General features: G+C 39.1%; 1 protein-coding gene and 1 non-coding gene across 2 annotated transcripts in view; both read left to right on the top strand.

Moving 5' to 3' along the window:
• The window catches only part of ELOVL4 (ELOVL fatty acid elongase 4), a 62,241-nt gene extending 43,905 nt beyond the window's left edge, over nucleotides 1–18,336 (top strand). The window contains exons 4-6 of the mRNA XM_065402126.1: nucleotides 9,656–9,827; nucleotides 15,669–15,796; nucleotides 18,061–18,336. Coding sequence (XP_065258198.1) covers nucleotides 9,656–9,827; nucleotides 15,669–15,796; nucleotides 18,061–18,336 — 576 coding nt within the window. The remainder of the gene's footprint in view (nucleotides 1–9,655; nucleotides 9,828–15,668; nucleotides 15,797–18,060) is intronic.
• LOC135876919 (U6 spliceosomal RNA) lies at nucleotides 2,219–2,323 on the top strand. Its single transcript, XR_010561330.1, has one exon. It is a non-coding gene; the product is annotated as a U6 spliceosomal RNA (small nuclear RNA).
• Nucleotides 18,337–18,772: the final 436 nt, after the last annotated feature.

Here is an 18,772-nt window from a genome sequence, read left to right as displayed (position 1 = left end):
TCTTACATCCTACAGATCATTATGATTGAACTGAAAGATGTTAATCCCAAACAAAAAAGAAATAGACATTTCAGCGATTTCTGTTTTGTTTCTTTGCTCTCTTTGTAGAGGCCTTTATACACAACATACAGCGTGGTAACAACCATATTTGGATTCAGCACATCCTAATCCTCTTTAAAAGACTTGTTACCAACTTTTAACAAAACCTACTTCTTACAGTTAACTTTTTTGAAAATCCCACTAATCTAGAATACGCAGAGAACCAGTGCTGGGATTTGAGAATTTTACCCAGAGAGAACATTTTCAGCAGCCTTATGGGACCTCTTCAAAATCCTGCACATTCCTCCAAGATATGTATATGAACTTCTATGACCTGATTTTCTTTCCTGAAAATCTGAAAATCTTTTCTATTTTGTGTTACACTACGGATTTGAGAAACATTCAGCTAACACCTTACAGTGGAACTTTGTCAAAGAAGGGAAGCTACACGTGAGCAGTGTTCCCCTGTTGATGTCTGTCCAGGCAGTGTCTTCTATTTCAATATGCATTTTCTGCTCACATTTTCTCTTGTTGTCTTGTAAATATATCACTAAACTTGGCTAAATCTGAAACATTTTGTTTTCTGTTGCTTTTGCCTTTCCAATTAGTATTTTTACTAGTTTTGAAAACAAGGTGAACAGATTAAATATATGCATAATTTAATGTAAATGTTTGGTGTAGCAGGATTTACAGTAAAAAGAAAAAGAAAATATGAAGCAGAAGGATCAGGGGATACGTGGTCATGTAGAAGGGGAAAAGTAAGTACAAAACCAAATGTGAACATTATGGAACATTTTAAGGAAGAGTTGATCACGTCTTTGTGAATCTGTACTGCTTGAGTCTCGTACAGTATACAACAACTTTACATTGCCTTCAGCTGAGAGCAGTTTTCTCTCACAAAGAATAGTCTTTGAGTAATTCAGAGAGGTTTTTGGATCAGGCTAAGATATACAGGTTGGCAAATAATAATGTTTTAACCTTTTTTCTGAAAGTGATAGCAACAAAAAGTGCAATTAGGAGGCATGGTACAATTCAATTCTGTTATGAGCTGGGCTATAGTGTTTGGCACTGTTGGAAAATTCAAGTATATGAGAATCTGCACAATATTTATCCCCTCTCCCCAACACAATGGAGGGTTTTTTTGTAACTCTGACCGTCAAGTCTTGTAAGTATAAAGTGAATTTAATTTAGACTGCAAAACTATACATCTTTCATACAGAGGCAAAAAGAGATGAAAGAAGAATCAACTTTTTGCCACATTCAGCAGTGTGTCCTGCTTTGCAATTAAATTTAAAGATAAAGACCTGAAATTTTCGAAGGTGCTTCAGAGAGAGAGCCATAACCACGGAAATCCCATTAAAGTTCAAACTCCCTTAGGCTCTTTACAGCATTTACAGCATGGTCTTTTAAAAAGTTATGAATTTCCTCTTTAATTCTCATCAACTGAACAAATTCCTCAAATAAGTTAAAATTAAGCATCTGTTTTGCTGGATTCCAACCTCCAATTCTCATTTGATCAACAGAGCCTGGTTTTGTTCTTTCTTTGGGCACATAGTCAGGCTCCTCTAGTCTATTGGGGTTTACAGAGAGCTATGGGTTGAGGAATTTGGGGTCATTGGTTGTGGGGGTATTAAATAGTTTGCAATTTCAAAATTGCAATTTGTGATGCTAGGTGGACTGTAGTGTGAAGTGGTCTAGGACAGTTATCTTTTGAATAAAAGGTATTTCTCTTTTTTTTGCATTTTTAATAAGTGTACAAGTGCCTAGAACTTGAATAGGTATTTTTAATATAAAATAAACAAAATCATGTAAGTAACTACAGATTACAAATAAATTTTGGATTACAAGATTCTAAACTCTTATAAAACTCCATAAGAAGGAAATGTGAGTTTAAAAAAAAAAAAAAACCCTCTCCTTCACAGTATATACAGTATATTTATGATCTCATAAAAGATACTCCTGCAAGTCCTCTGTAACCAGTCCTTTAATTAGAGTTCTTCTGAAGGGAAAGCAAGGAAAAGAGGGATTCCGCTTTAGAATCCTGTGGTGTATTGGGGTTTTTTTGTTTTTGTTTTTAATTTCTGCCCTTATACTAAATAAATATCCTTTCAAATGGAATGATAAACATAGTATGTGATACAAAACTGTTCAGGCACAAAAGATCTGTGTGTGTGTGTGCTTGTTTTGGCAGCAAGTATATTAAAATTAGAATGAAATAGGAAAAAAATTAGCATGGTACCTATGCAAGGATGACATGCAAATTCATGAAGCATTACATACTTTCAGATTAAACTAGATGATCGAATGGTCTTTTCTGGCCTTTAAACTCTTTGAAAATAGTTAGGCCCTGTCTATGCTGGGCATTTTCACTTGCATAGATACACTGATGCAAATCCCAGCATCGCTGCACTACACCAGTGTAAAACAGGCCTTGTACCAGTCCAGCTTACCCTGGTTTGGATCTGGTGAAAAAAACCTACTACTGACAAGGCCTTAGATTAAAATTGTTAATGTGACAATGAAGTCATCTTTAAAAAAGCTTGCAGTGTGCAGAGGTCATGGAGTTGGATCTGTTGCTGACCCCTTAATCTTAGGCAGTAATGTTATCTTTCTGGGCCATCTGGTGTCCTAACAGACTTAGATTTGACTCATATGAAAGCTCCCAGGAAAGAAATCTTTTAATAATTACATTATTGGTTTAAAGAATATTTAGTACTGAATATTATTTTTTAATTAATTATTTTTATTAATTGAATTATTTCATTGTTACTCTTTCTGTTGAACTTGATATTAAGAAGCAACTTTATCAAAAATACAACTATCAGTTAGGTCCTACATTTTTGGTGCTTTACAAAGCAAGTTTAATGGTGCCTGTCTGTTCTTGATATATTACTTAATTGAACAGAGCATGGACATGCATGCTTTCCTATCCCCATCTCCAAGTGGCTGCTTGACCTTGGACAAGCAACTTAACATTTCTTTGTTTCATTTTTTCATCTATAAAAATAGAGGCCGTACCTCAATCCTTAGGGGTATTGGGATAATTAAAGATTTTACAGCACTTGAAACCTGTCAACTTCTTTGTAAGTGATAAGTAGTAGCAAAACTGAATTATTTATAGCTGTTGAGCAGAGCATGCAACTGATATTTTCTACTTATGTAGCACCCTTTAGGTGGGGATTTTGAGGTTCTGTTAAAAAAACAAAAACTGGGTAGGCATAATCCCACTGAGAAATGGGGAATCGGAGGCAAATACCACCCTGGATCTTTAAAATTATTCATGCCTTACAGGAAGGGAATGTCTTTTAAATGGATTCAGTGTTGTTCACTTGAATTCACCTAACAGGACGTGAATAATCTGCAGGACAGGTAGAATTCTAAGGCTCCTGGACTATAAATATTGAGTGACCTGCTCAAGGTCATATGGCAAGCCTACAGTGTGCTGGGCATAGAAACCAGGTTGTCTGACTACCAGACCTCACTTTTACTTCCACACTCTGCCATCCACATTAATCTTCAAACACTGCTTCTTGTTCCAGGGTTTCTTTAAGAGCAGTTACTGTACTACAGTGTCATCAATGGGTGTGACGCCAAGCCTTGCTGTGGGAGTTAAATATATGACTGCCTGGCCCAGAAACAGAAGTGCTACTTATTGAGCATTATGTATCTTAAAAATTGTTTTGGCTTGTCCATATATCTGGGAACTCCCAGCTCTGGCAGTCTTCTTTGTTTCTTTCTTTCATCTACTCTCCCTCTCCCTGTTATGACAGAAATTACCCAGTTTTGTCTCTGTTCATATAAACTAATGAGTCTGCCTCACCTCCCTAGCATCTGCATTGGTTTCAAAATATATGCAGAGATGATGAAGCAGGCATTCAGCAGTTAACATGCAAAGCATGCAGATTGGCAACAATAAATTATGTTGTTACCCTTCTGGGAGCTCGCTGACTCTGCAATGCAGAACTGCAGCTTCTGCTCCTGTGATGCTTTCTCCTTCCAACCTTTACCTAACCTAAAATGCTCACTTCACTATCCAGGGTGTGACTTGATGGATCCAGAGGCAATTGAGACATCCCCCTTGCTCCTGCTCAGGTTGGGGAGGGAGACATCCCCAAGCAGAAACAGCTGGGGCAGTGCTACATATCCTCCTACATCCCCCTTCTCCTCCCTACTCAGTTTATGTATTTGAGGGGGAGTGTGCAGCTCCTCTCTCTCTCTTTCTTTCCACACCCCCCCATGCAGGGGGCTGTCCTACATGGCTTCCATGTAATGGAGCCCAGTACACCTACCACCACTGAACAGTGGAGCCATCCTGCCAGGAAGGTGGAGGAAAGGGGTGGCTTCTGCTTGCTTTTTACTGCAGGGAGCTCTTGCTTTCTGCTGGCCTCCTGCCATTTTGGCTCTGTTCCAGCCCTGCCAGGGCCATTTTAATGGACAGGGGCCCCAGAAGACATGGGAGACCTTTAATTATGAGCTTACATATTTCATCTTCCATTTTTTATTTATGGGGCCCTAACATATATATGTATCCTGTGTTCATTACTGTAAGAGCAGGAATTTCTGTTCACGATTTTACATATTTATTTAATAACAGTTGCAAACCCGTCCCTTGAAAATGGTTTGAGCATTTTTGATATGTGGCCTGACTGTTTTTAGATGAATACCAATGTACTTCAACTACAATTTGAATATGTAAATTAATGTATGTACCACTGTGTAGGGTGACCAGATGTCCCGTTTTTAAGAACATAAGAATGGCCATACTGGGTCAGACCAAAGGTCCATCCAGCCCAGTATCCTGTCTACCGACAGTGGCCAATGCCAGGTGCCCCAGAGGGAGTGAACCTAAAAGGTAATGATCAAGTAATCTCTCTCCTGCCATCCCCATCTCCACCCTCTGACAAACAGAGGCTAGGGACACCATTCCTTACCCATCCTGGCTAATAGCCATTAATGGACTTAACCTCCATGAATTTATCCAGTTCTCTTTTAAACCCTGTTATAGTCCTAGCCTTCACAACCTCCTCAGGCAAGGAGTTCCACTAGTTGACTGTGCGCTGTGTACTGTGATCTGGCACACCAATTTAATTCAGAAGAGCAGTACCAAAGAGATGTTCTTCAGCATGTGGTGGCAGTTATAAAGTTTTTAAGTGCTCATGGGTTTGGCTTCCATGGCCAGGATGATGTATTAGAATCCGAAAGCATTAGAAATTATTTTGGGATTTTGGAACTAATATCACAGTTTGAGTAATTTCTGGCTGACCACCTAGCTACATTTGGACAGAAGGGGAAAATTAAGCCCTCCTATATGTCGTCAGCTGTCTCTGATATTCATTGAATTGATGGGAATGATAATTAAAAATACTATAGCAGCAGAATTACAGCAAGCCAAATATTTTTCTGTAACTGTTGATATAACTCCTGATGTAGTGCATGTAGACCAGCTCACATTCATCTTCTGATTTCTCAATTCAGAGGGGCATATAATTGTGAAATTCATTGAGTTTCAGCTACCTGAGAACCACATGTGCAAATGGCCAAAGCTGTGGTGGCTATGATAAAAAAATAAGTTTTGGATGTGTCTGTCTGCTGTGGACAACCGTATGATAATACTACGTTCAGTCGGAGTCAACAGTGTTAACAATTGCTCAGATGCAGTCATTTTTGGGGGGCTATGCAGTGACTCTATTCTTTCCATTCTGCCTCAATATATTGATGGAAATCCATTTCCACAACATAAATACTGACACTAGCCAGAGATTGTTGACTCTCAAAAGTCTGTCAGATACTCAGTGGTGTAATTGTGCCGATTCTACCAAGCCATTGTGTCAAAACTATAGCAGTATTCAACAAGCCTTGGAAGGTCTTTCAAAAAATATAAATCAGCCTACGGACACTTGTTTATATGCAACTTATCTTCAGATGAAAATGGAACAATTGGAGACAGCTGTCATGGCACTCTTTTGGACACTGTGCTTCAGCAGTTCAAACTGACAAGCACCCAGCTACAGAAGATGGACATAGATCTAAGTGTTGGTGTTAATGTACTGTGCTCCCTGGAAACATTTGTTGGGATATTATGTGAACAGTTTAAGGATTTTGAATTCAGTGCAAAGAAAATGTGTATGCTACTTCTGAATACAGTATATTCTACTTATTAGCAATCCCTCGGAAATGGCAGAAAAAAGTTGCCATTATCTGGCAGTTGCTAATAAGCGAAAGGCAGGTTTGCGAGGCTGCAGCCAGGGAAGGAATTGCTGGGATGTGCCTGCCCTGGCTTCAGCCCTGCAAACCTTCCTGTGGCAGGTGCTCCGTATGTCCCAGTGCTTCCTTCCCTGGCTGCAACCTCATAAACCTGCCTGCAGGTGTAGCCTTTCTTCCAAAAACAATATTGTTAATAAGTTGCATGCCATTGCCAATATCCAAATCCCATTAATATTAAAGTCATTGGGTTGGGATTGGTTCCTGGCAAAATTTTGCTAGTAACTGGAAGTCGTTAATATCCGGATCACTAGTAAGTGGAATCTGTTGTACTATCAACATGAGTGTGTCGTCCCCGTAAAAGAAAACCAATTGAGGGTGAGTCTGAAGAGGCAGTAGAGCCAGTACTTGAATGAAGCCATCAGTTTTGCACTGAAACATTTTTTGTCAGAACTGACAAACTTGCAGCTTGTCTACGTCACAGACTGGATGCTTTCAATGTGCTATATGAGTGCTTTGAAGACCTGTTTAAACTGGGTTCAGTGTATACAGGGCCGCCCAGAAGGGGGACAAGTGGGGCAATTTGCCCTGGGCCCCGCAGGGGCCTCCACGAGAATATAGCATTCTATAGTATTGCAACTTTTTTTTATGGAAGGGGCCCCCGATATTGCTTTGCCCCAGGCCCCCTGAATCCTCTGGGCGGCCCTGAGTGTATGTCAATGAAGTTCGCAGATATACAGCAGTTTATTCTCAAGACTTGGACCAAAACTTTCTTGACAAACTCTTTCAGTGTCAGTTCTCTGCACAAAATGAAACAAATTACCATATGCACTGCATCAGCTGCTACCTCACAGTTGTCTGGTGTCTACATTTTCTAAAGTTGACACTGGCCTATGAATTTTTCTCAACCTATCCGTGACTAAATGTGAAGGAGAGCAGTCATTTTCAAAGATGGATAGGATAAAAAAAGAACCAAGATCCACAGTGCAGCAAAACAGTTTGAATGCTTTTGAGGGAACAGAGTTGGTCCAAGAAATGAACTTTGCCAACCTAATCACTAACTTTAGTTTGCTTAAATCTCAGAAAAAAACAGCTGCAAACAAAAGGTATGAATTGTTTTGTATAGCTTTTACATTGAGAGAAATGCCCATAGCAATGGTATTTGTTTTTTTCACCTATCAGACACACCATTCACTATGTTACATTATTAATTATAGTGTATGTTTGTTACTGCATTTCAGTTATTTGTGTTTACAATGCATTGCTTTACCTCTATGGCTAATTTTTTGCTGTTACGTCTTTATCAAAAACAAAAATTACTAACTTAGAAATTAGTCTTAAAAGCTTGAAAAATAAGCCTGATTATAATTTGGGTTGTTTATTGAACACAGTGTCAGTATGAAATACCACATTTTTATGAAATATCAGAGAATTAGAATAGTGTATATCAGGTCTCTAGAGATAGCTGTTTTGATATCAATGCCTATTTTTGCTTTTTTATAAATTGTTTTGGAGAAGAATTGATAAGACAAAGTCTGCGCAAAGTTGGGTAGTAATTCTAGATGATCTTGCTCTAGTGAATACTGTTTCTGAATTCCACTATATTTGGCTGCAGCAGTAGTCTGTACATGAAACCAAATTGCTCTATTTCTGCTTCCTTTGTAGTGAACTAGTTATCTGTTTTCTCTGTCAGTCCTTGCATGGAATTGCTAAAGTGTTTAGTGTCTAAACTGACATGCGATATTGAGCAGGCAGTACTTCTGAGGAAACGTATTAACTATAAATATTAATTGCTAGCTAAAGCTAATTCTTAATGTCAGCTATGGTGCATGTTTTGTTCCCTTATTCTGTTAATTCTTTAAATAACAGGTTTTTCATCGTATCAGGAAGGTTCAAAGTTTTGAGGGTTTTTTGATTGTTTTTTCAGGAGGTGGCTTAGAATATGTGCCCAAGGCCATGAGAGTTCTTAATCCAGCCCTGAGCCCTGACCTTACTCACCCTTATTGAATGAGCTAGATCTTTTACGATGCTGGGGCTAGGGCAGGGATTGGCAACCTTTGGCACGCAGCAGCAACCTTTGGCACGCAGCCCATCAGGGAAATCCGCTGGTGGGGCGGGATGGTTTATTTACCTGCAGTGTCCGCAGGTTCGGCCGATTTGCAGCTCCCACTGGTCGCGGTTCACCGTTCCAGGCCATTGGGGGCTGTGGGAAGTGGCGACCAGCACATCCCTGGGCCCGCGCCGCTTCCCGCAGCCCCCATTGGCCTGGAATGGCAAACCGCGGCCAGTGGGAGCTGCGATTGGCCGAACCTGCGGACGCTGCAGGTAAACAAACCGGCCCAGCCCGCCAGCGGATTTCCCTGATGGGCTGCATGCCAAAGGTTGCCAATCCCTGGGCTAGGGTAATTGTCAAACTTTGTTTGGGGACTGGAAAGAATTTTTCCCATATGGCAAAATTGGCAAACTGCTGTGTAGGGTTTTTCACCTTCCATTCAGCATATCTGAGGTCTGGATTTGGACGAGGTAAATTACATTGTCACAACTTTAGCGGGCTCCATTGTGGTTGGTGGGTTAAAAAATGGTCAAATGTGAATCCCCTGTAACCCAGTGGGCTGCTTGGGCATGAGCTCAGAGCAATTTGTTGCATGATGATGGGGTGTGTCTTGTTCAGTGTATGGCTCCCCTTTTCTCCATTCTCCTATCTTCTTCATGGAGGAAGGGAGCAGGATAGACTCTGACTTCCAGAGCAGGCCTGAGCATGTAAAGAGGGTATTGCCCTCACATGTGCCTGTCAAGTTTGTAGAATCAGGCACCATTGTTACCCAGTTGAAATCCACACTGGAACAGCCCAGCTAGGTAGTATTGGGGAATGGTCTCCATTGGTTAAGGGTTTTAGTAAAGTTGTGGCCTCTGCATTTAACCATATCGTGGAGTATGTGCCTCCTTGTTTCTGTGTCCATGTCAAATTGTGGTCTGCTTGAATACAGGACTTTCAGTAGCAATCTCTGTAGAAGAGTCTAAGGTAAAGAGGAAGTACATGAGAGATAGTAAACTGCTTCTCTTTATAGATGGCTAAATTGTAAAATACGGTATCCTTTATAAAATAGTATATTGAACCCATGTTCAGAAGTTACAAAAAACTACATCCTTGGCTGGAGTAAAATCCAAAGAAGTCTAATGCTCTGATGTTGCCAGATGTTTAATAGTTAAATCATAACTGACTTCTCCTAACCTATGATTCCACTCCTGCTGTAAATAACCCAGAATTCAGGACATTTTTCAGAAATGGAATAGAAACTGCCAAAAATGCTAGTCGTATCTTCCATTTCTTCCTCACAGCACATTGATATAATTAACTTTAATTTCATTTAATTATTTTTTAAGAATCATTAGTATCTTTGTTCCTATATTGCAGATAGCTGGTGCTTTATGGTGGTACTTTGTCTCAAAAGGAATTGAGTACTTGGACACAATATTTTTCATCCTGAGGAAGAAATTTAACCAAATCAGTTTCCTTCATGTCTATCACCATTTCACTATGTTCACCTTGTGGTGGATTGGTATCAAGTGGGTTCCAGGAGGACAAGGTGAGTGAACTGTCTTTTTCTCTTAAGGCAATATAGACATAAGAGTGAGAATCAGCCTATTTGGAATTAATAAAGAAACCAGTATTTCATGGAGTTAACTGAATACTATATGATAAGTCTATTCAAACAGCATTGGATCATAGCAGTTACATAAGTGTAACTTCCTTCTGTGTGAAATGAGGGGGAGGAAGAGAGAACAGAGCTGTAGTTTTATGAATTGCAAAAGACTTTACTCACAGGCATCAAATGCAAGACTGAAATTCCGTTTTTACAAATTCCCTCTTTAAAAAAATTGTCACCTTGCTATATGGAGCAGGTAGATAAATTTGTCTCTCTCACCAGAAGTTGGTCCAATAAAAGATAATACCTCACCCACCTTGTCTCTCTAATATCCTGGGACCGATACAGCTACAACAACCCTGCCTAATCTAACATTTTGCAGCTACAGAGAACTAGGAATCAGAACTATGGGCCAGTTGCTTCCCTGTTACTCCAGTCTAAATCCATTGAAGTTAATGGAGCTATTCTGAATTTTTACTAGAATAGAAGTTGGCCCTATAACTGAGTTTTGGGTTTGTTTTGTTTTATAACAAAACAAGTATCAAAATCTGAATTACTCATTTGAAGGTTAGCAATAAACCCGTGTCAACCAGTTGTAGAAGCTTTATAATGACGCAAATCTATAATTAACGTTCTTTTCCTTTCTGTTCCTATAAATTTCACATCAAGGAAATCTTACTTCCATTGTTTTCTCTACACCCTTCTTTTCCTGCATTGTTCCCCTGTGTCATGTCTTGCTTTGCCTTGTCTCTCTCGAATTCTACTGAGGCAGAGGTTGGAAGAAAATGTCCCATTCTGTTTGTAAAGGGCTGTAAAAATAACTATAAAAATAATTTGCAATAATAATCCATGCAATCCAGACTAAAATTAATCCTTTGTTAAAATATTCATATATTAAAATGTATATTTTGGATTTTTTACACACTCACGCACTATATGTACATTAGAATATAAAATGTGTGGTTATATAAATATTTCAGCCCATGGGCTGAAATTCATATCTACAGCTTTGCGTACAGGAGTTGGAGGATGGAATTCTCCCCAATCCAGCCTTAGGGTGAGAGGAATCCTGGGTTCACTGCATGTTCAGTCATTACTGTTCACTGTACTCATTACATGAGGTTTGTGACCATTGAATATGTGCAGTTTGTAGTCCCAACTACCATTTTCCAGTGAACCCCTTACCTTTTAGCCCCTTATAGTTTGATCTTGTAAGTTGCTGAGTGCCCTCGACTCCCATAAACCTATGCAAGGGGCCATTTCAAAGCTCAGCTCAACTCTGTGGTCCAGTTGTTCAGTCTCTACAATTTCTGGTACCAACAGAAGAAATGCAGCAGGTCTGTGTTGTGGCCCTTCTGCAGCAACAGAGGCCTGGCATGGGGTCAGGATTTCACTGAATATAAACTAGGATACGTGTCAAGTTGTTACAGATTTCTTTGTGTATATCTGTTCCCAGGAGCGCCGCCAGCTTTTCTGCCGCCCTAGGCGGCGGAAGGTCCCGCTGCCGAAATACTGCCGCGGTCGCCTCCCCCCAAATTGTAGCGCCCTAGGCAACTGCCTAGGTTGCCTAATGGGTTGCGCCGGCCCTGTCTGTTCCACTGTTTTCTAGCAGATGACACATTGCCTACATACTAGCACGTCTAAATTTTCTATCAGAGTGCCAATTCACAATAATTCATAACAACAACTAATAGTCATGGGGTCAGGGAAAGCGTGAGAATGATTCTATAGCCTGGTGGTTAGGCCACTCCCCTATGATGTAGGAGACCCAAGTGTAAGTCCCTGCTCCCGGTGACTGTTCATTTCTCCAAAGTAATACACCTTTAACAGGAGAGATTGAGTAAGACTCATGCCATAATATCAGGACACTCTCTTGAGAGATGGGAGAACTAAATTCTAATTCTTTCTGCTTATTAGCCAGACAGGAATTGAACTAGGGTCGCCTACATTCTGAGGGAGCTGCCTAATCACTAGGCTACAAGGGAGGCTAACTTCTCTGTCCCCACCCCACTTGCTCTTCCTCAAGACCTGCAAGAGGTCATTCACCAGTACCAGCAGCTGCAAAGGTGACACTGAAGAAATGGCAGGCATGGATGTGCACAGCAAAAAGGGGGTGGGCTCAAGCATGTTGTTTAATGTTGCTTTGGGGCCCACCCAAAAGACTTTTCCAAGCATCAGCAGGGGAGCAGTAAAAATGTTATAAAAGTGTGTGAGAAGTTTTTCAAAAGTAAAAATTCTTTACATGCTATATTTTGAATGAATCAATTTTTGAAAATTCAAGTTGACAAGTGTCTCTTTAAGGTTGAGCCGTACATGAGGATTTTCAAATGAAATTACAGGGAAATCCTACAGTCCATGTTGCCAAAAAAAAGTATTACTGTCTTGCAAGGGGTATCCTACCCTGCAGAGGAAATTACCATGAGTTCTGGCAAGAAAAGACACTCTCTCCTGCATGACAGTAATCCTTTAGGCAATGTTAGCTGTGTAGCAATGTGTGATTTGCTGTTTGGAATCCTAGGCCATCACTACTTTGCAAATGTATAGTATCTGTTAGAACATGCATGTCTAAAGTGCAACTATTAATTTTTTTTAAAGATTGAAGTATATTTACTATCTAAATAATATTTTTCATAGAATCATAGAACTGGAAGGGACCTCGAGAGGTCATCTAGTCAAGTCCCCTGCACTCAAGGCAGGACTAAGTATTACTAGACCATCCCTGACAGGTGTTTGTCCAACTTGCTCTTAAAAATCCCCAATGATGGAGATTCACAACCTCCCTAGGCAATTTATTCCAATGCTTAACGACTCTGACAGTTAGGAATTTTTTCCTAATGTACAACCTAAACCATCCTTGCTGCAATTTAAGCCCATTGCTTCTTGTCCTATCCTCAGAGGTTAAGAACAACAATTTTTCTCCCTCCTCCTTGTAACAACCTTTTATGTACTTGAAAACTGTTATCATGTCCCCTCTCAGTCTTCTCTTCTCCAGACTAAACAAACCCAGTTTTTTCAATCTTCCGTCATAGGTCATGTTTTCTAGACCTTTAATCATTTTTGTTGGCTCTTCTCTGGACTTTCTCCAATTTGTCCACATCTTTCCTGAAATGTGGCGACCAGAATTGGACACAATACTCCAGTTGACACCTAATCAGCACGGAGTAGAGCGGAAGAATTACTTCTCGTGTCTTATTTACAATAGTCCTGCTAATATATCCCAGAATGATGTTTGCTTTTTTTGCAACAGCGTTACACTGTTGACTCATATTTAGCTTGTGATCCACTATGAGCCCCAGATCCCTTTCCGCAGTACTCCTTCCTAGGCAGTCATTTCCCATTTTGTATGTGTGCAACTAATTGTTCCTTCCTAAGTGGAGTACTTTGCATTTGTCCTTATTGAATTTCATCCTATTTACTTCAGACCATTTCTCCAGTTTGTCAAGATCATTTTGAATTTTAATCCTATCCTCTAAAGCACTTGCAACCCAACCCCTCCCAGCTTGGTATCGGCTGCAAACTTTGTAAGTGTACTCTCTATGCCAGTATTTAAATCATTGATGTAGATACTGAACAGAATCAGACCTAGAACTGATCCCTGCAGGACCCCACTCGTTATGCCCTTCCAGCATGACTGTGAACCACTGACAACTACTCTCTGGGAACAGTTTTCCAACTAGTTTTGCCACCACCTTATAGTAGCTCCATCTAGGTTGTATTTCCTTAGTTTGTTTATGAGAAGGTCATGCGAGACAGTATCAAAAGCCTTACTAAAGTCAAGATATACCACATCTACCGCTTCCCCCCCCATCTACAAGGCTTGTTACCCTGTCAAAGAAAGCTATCAGGTTGGTTTGACACAATTTGTTCTTGACAAATCCATGCTGACTGTTATTTATCACCTTATCATCATCCAGATTTTTGCAAATTGATTGCTTAATTATTTGCTCCATTATCTTTTCAGGTACAGAAGTTAAGCTGACTGGTCTGTAATTCCCCGGGTTGTCCTTATTTCCCTTTTTATAGATGGGGATTATATTTGCCCTTTTCCAGTCTTCTGGAATGTCTCCCGTCTTCCATGACTTTTCAAAGATAATTGTTAATGGCTCAGATAGCACCTCAGTCAGCTCCTTGAGTATTCTAGGATGCATTTCATCAGGCCCTGGTGATTTGAAGACATCTAACTTGTCTAAGTAATGTTTGACTTGCTCTTTCCCTATTTTAGACTCTAATCCTACCTCATTTTCACTGGCATTCATTATGTTAGACGTCCAATCGCCACCAACCTTCTTGGTCAAAACCGAAATAAATAAGTTATTAAGCACTTCTGCCATTTCCACATTTTCTGTTTATTGTCTTTCCCCCCTTATTGAGTAATCGGCCCACTATGTTCTTGGTCTTCCTCTTGCTTCTAATATATTTGTAGAATGTTTTCTTTTTTTCCTTTTATGTCCCTAGCTAGTTTGATCTTGTTTTGTGCTTTGGCTTTTCTAATTTTGTCCCTACATACTCGTGTTATTTGTTTATATTCATCCTTTGTAATTTGACCAGGTTTCCACTTTTTGTAGGACTCTTTTTTGAGTTTTAGATCACTGAAGATCTCCTGGTTAAGCCAGGGTGGTCTCTTGCCATACTTCCTATCTTTCCTACTCAGTGGGATATTTTGCTCTTGTGCCCTTAATAATGTCTCTTTGAAAAACTGCCAACTGTCTTCAATTGTTTTTCCCCTTAGACTTGCTTCCCATTGGATTTTACCTATCAACTCCCTGAGTTTGCTAAAGTCTGCCTTCTTGAAATGCATTGTCTTTATTGTACTGTTCTCCCTCCTACCATTCCTTAGAATCATAAACTCTACCATTTCATGATCACTTTCACCCAAGTTGCCTTCCACTTTCAAATTCTCAACAAGTTCCTCCCTATTTGTCAAAATCAAATCTAGAACAGCCTCTCCTGCTGTTGCATCCTATCAAACAGTGCTTTCTACTGAAAAGTTTTCAGGCCAAGATTTTCAAGAGTGAGTGCCTAAAGTTTGACATTCAAGTCCATATTTTAAGGGCTTGTCTACACATGTTCCTGATGAACTCCATATTTGCGGTGCTGCTTCTGGTTAGATTAACCCACAGGAACAAGGCACTCTTATTCTGAAATAAGAGTGTCCACACATGGAGTTAATTGGGAACAACTCCATCGATACTTAAGTCCTTAGACACCTATGTAAGTGGTTCTGGTTTTCAGGAGACTGTAATTCATTGATGTTAATGGATGTTGCTGGGTGCTCAGTTGTTTTGAAAATCATTCTATGTATTTGGGTGCCTAATTTTAGCCATCCGTAGATGGCAATATTAGCCTAAATGTAAAGAATTATTAAATGTTAAGGGCAATCCTGAATATCAGTGCTATTGTTTTAAAGTTCATTTTTTTAACAATAGATTGTTAAAAGTGGTGTATTGCATGTTGCAAACACCCATATAACTTTGCTCATGTGAGTAGTCCCATTGAAGTTAGTGGGACTACTCACATGACCAAGTTACTTAATTTTGGTACATGTTTATAGGCTCAAGCCTACATAGTCAAACCTGTCTAATGGACAAAAGATGTGGATTTCAACTTAAGTTCAGTTTTTATGCATATTACTATTAGTGCTGACAATACATACAAGATTGTAAGTACAAAATGTGCCAATTTTATTTTTACTGTGTAATACAAAAAAATAGAGGTAACTTTTTGGTTTTCATGTTTAAAAATAACACTATGGGTTTTGTTTTTTTTTTTATATCTGAACAGCTTTTTTTGGAGCCCAAATGAATTCTTTTATTCATGTTGTTATGTACATGTACTATGGATTAGCTGCCTGTGGCCCTAAATTTCAGAAATATCTGTGGTGGAAACGATACTTGACCATATTACAATTGGTAAGTAAAATCTCTCTCTAAATTTGCTGTCTGTCTGTCTGTCTGTCTGTCTGTCTGTCTGTCTGTCTGTCTGTCTGTGTGTCTCTCTCTCTCCCTGTCAAACGAAAGGTGTACCAGCCAAACACGAGGCTGGATGGCTGTCACTTATTCACAGATCAAGTCAGAAGCTGATGTATTTCTAGAAGTGCAATGGACTTTTGAAATAATTACACATAAAATTGCTCTTTGATTATTCTTTAAAACCATCAAAATATGCAATTAGCCAATAATAGTAATTAAACTGTTATTTTGCTTTTGCAAAATAATCAAATCTGTATCAGTTTGATTATAGTGGCATGACAGAAATAATGAACACCTGATTACCAGACGGCAGTTATACCATGAAACTATTCTGTGCCCTTAACGTAATCTCTTATTTCAAAGGAAAAGACAATCACAGTAAAGTTCGATATTTAATCTTCTTATTTACACAGCAGCACCTGCTAGTGCAGACTGTAGTTAAGGGTCTGATGATGTTTCCATTAGTTCTTTTTACATTTTTAAATGAATTTTAGTGTTAGTGAAACAGCATTGGCGATTGAAGCATGTATTTCAAACCTCAGAGCAGGTGCAACACACAAAGTGATGACAGTTTCCTAATGGTGCCCTACTGAGCTATTTCAACTCTGAACTACCAGGGATCTCCTCTAAGGGGAGAAAGCCTCCAGGTCTATTCATTTCCTGGTTTCTCAGACTGTCAACAAGAGTGTCCTTTGGTTCCAGCTGTGAATTATGGGTTTTGTGTTGTGTGAACAAAAATCCATAATGTGCTAGGCTGAGTCCACTTACTCTTTCCACATAAACTACCAAACAGCAGCCAAGAGGTAATGACTTGCAATCACTGTTGGGCTGTGGCATATAATGGGGTAAGCGATAAGCAGTCACTCCCATTTTCATTTTTTAATGTCACAGATCAAAGATTTTTCTTAGATAATTTCTTCTTTGCCCAAACTTTGTCTTTTCCCCTGTACATGATGATAGCATGTATTGTATTAAATTATGATCTACATGCTGTGTTTTATAATAAATCTTTAAAAATATATAGACCAAAGGTTGTATATTGTATGCTACTTTTTACAGTAAGTACCCGTGCGCCAATCCATGTCCATATTTTTTTTTAATCATGGGGCCTCAGAAAAGAAAAGTAATTCTGTATTCCTTATCAGCTTCAAAATGTAGGCTTGAGTTAACTGGCAGATGTAAAATTTAAAAGGCTTTTTCCTGTTGTTTTTATAGGCCTTGTCTATGCACAAACTTGCACCAAAATAACTGAATCAGTTTTAATACGCACCTTTTGTTAATTCAGTGCAAGTCTGTGTGTGGACACTTTTAATTCAGTCAGAATAGGATATTTGTATTCTGAAAGACGTGTCCACAAGCAGACTTGCACTGAAATAACAGACCGTTTAAATTAAGACTCATTTAATTTGTTATTTCAGTGTGAGGTTGTAGGTAGAGCAGCCCTTAGCCAGGCCTTTACAATAGTTGTCTCTGTATGGTAAATAAAAATAGTGGTTGGAGCTGAGGGAAAGGAAGAGCTTTTTAAAATAATTTTATTAAATTTAAAAAGAATTATTTGTAAGCATTGAAGGCTTGGCCTTCCTCAGCAGTAGAGGGAGGGAATAGTAGGGAGTGGAGCCATCTTTGGCAACAGGGTTTGGAGGGTATCAGAAGTTGAGGTGCCCATGTTTATAATCAGCATATGCATACGTTGTTTTGAGACCAGAGTTCTGGTTCCTAGAGTACTGAGATTTGTATAGCTGCTGTGCAGCTTTCCATGATCTCGGGGGATAGCTCAGTGGGTTGAGCATTGGCCTGCTAAACCCAGGGTTGTGAGCTCAATCCTTGAGGAGGCCATTTAGGGAACTGGGGTAAAAATCTGTCTGGGGATTGGTCCTGCCTTGAGAAGGGGGTTGGACTAGATGACCTCCTGACGTCCCTTCCAACCCTGACATTCTATGATTCTATGACAGATACTGTAAAGGAACAGCAGTCTAATCTCTAGTAACTTCCTTATAAAACTTAAAATGCTGTGAATGTAAATGTTTTACTACTGTTTGTATTTGTTAGTGTAGAGAAATATTGCAATTATATATTACTTATGTAAACCATGAATTGTGTTTTTCTTTATAATTAATACATTATTGTATTTTCAATAAAAGTTGATATAGTCAAACCTAATATAGCATCAAATGGTTTATTATGCAATATTTTCTTTTTTTCAGATTCAGTTCCACGTGACTCTTGGCCACACAGCCATGTCTATTTATATCGACTGTCCCTTCCCTAAATGGATGCACTGGGGTGTAATGATCTATGCTGTCACCTTTATTTTCTTGTTTGGTAACTTCTACTATCGGACATATAAAATGCCCAAGGAACCCATTAAGAATGGCAAAATAGTGAATGGTGCTGTTGCAAACGGTGTAAGCAAACTAGAAAACAATCTAGTGGTGGAAAATGGAAAAAAGCAGAAAAAGGAAAAAGCAAAAGGAGAGTAACTTATCCAGGCCTTAACCATTGCTGGCAGTGGGGAACCTCCAGTTTGGTTTAAAAAGAAAAAGGAGAAAAAAAAAAGAAACACAATGTACCAATTAACCCTTAGGTTACCGAAGAGCTAGAACACAGATATTTTCATTATTTATGAAGATTGTTTTAACAAAAATACTTCAAGTTAAATTTCTGTTGTAATTATGTAATTATCAAGCATTTGATGATCTCTGTGTAAACTTTTAGACTGCTGGTGCTGGTGAATGTAAGAAAGAATTGCAGTAAATAACATGTTTTAGCAGTCCAAAGGTTAATATTACCAATGATCCAATGATTTGTTGAAGCCCACATTTCTATGTGGAAAAGGGCAGCTTTTGAATATTTCTGTTTCTGCCAGAAATTTATTAAATTCCAAATTATGATGTTGTATGTTTTTATCTGAAAATA

The sequence above is a fragment of the Emys orbicularis genome, chromosome 3, assembly GCF_028017835.1.
Source record: "Emys orbicularis isolate rEmyOrb1 chromosome 3, rEmyOrb1.hap1, whole genome shotgun sequence".
Lineage (NCBI taxonomy): Eukaryota > Metazoa > Chordata > Testudines > Emydidae > Emys > Emys orbicularis.
This window is presented reverse-complemented; position numbering and strand designations above follow the sequence as displayed.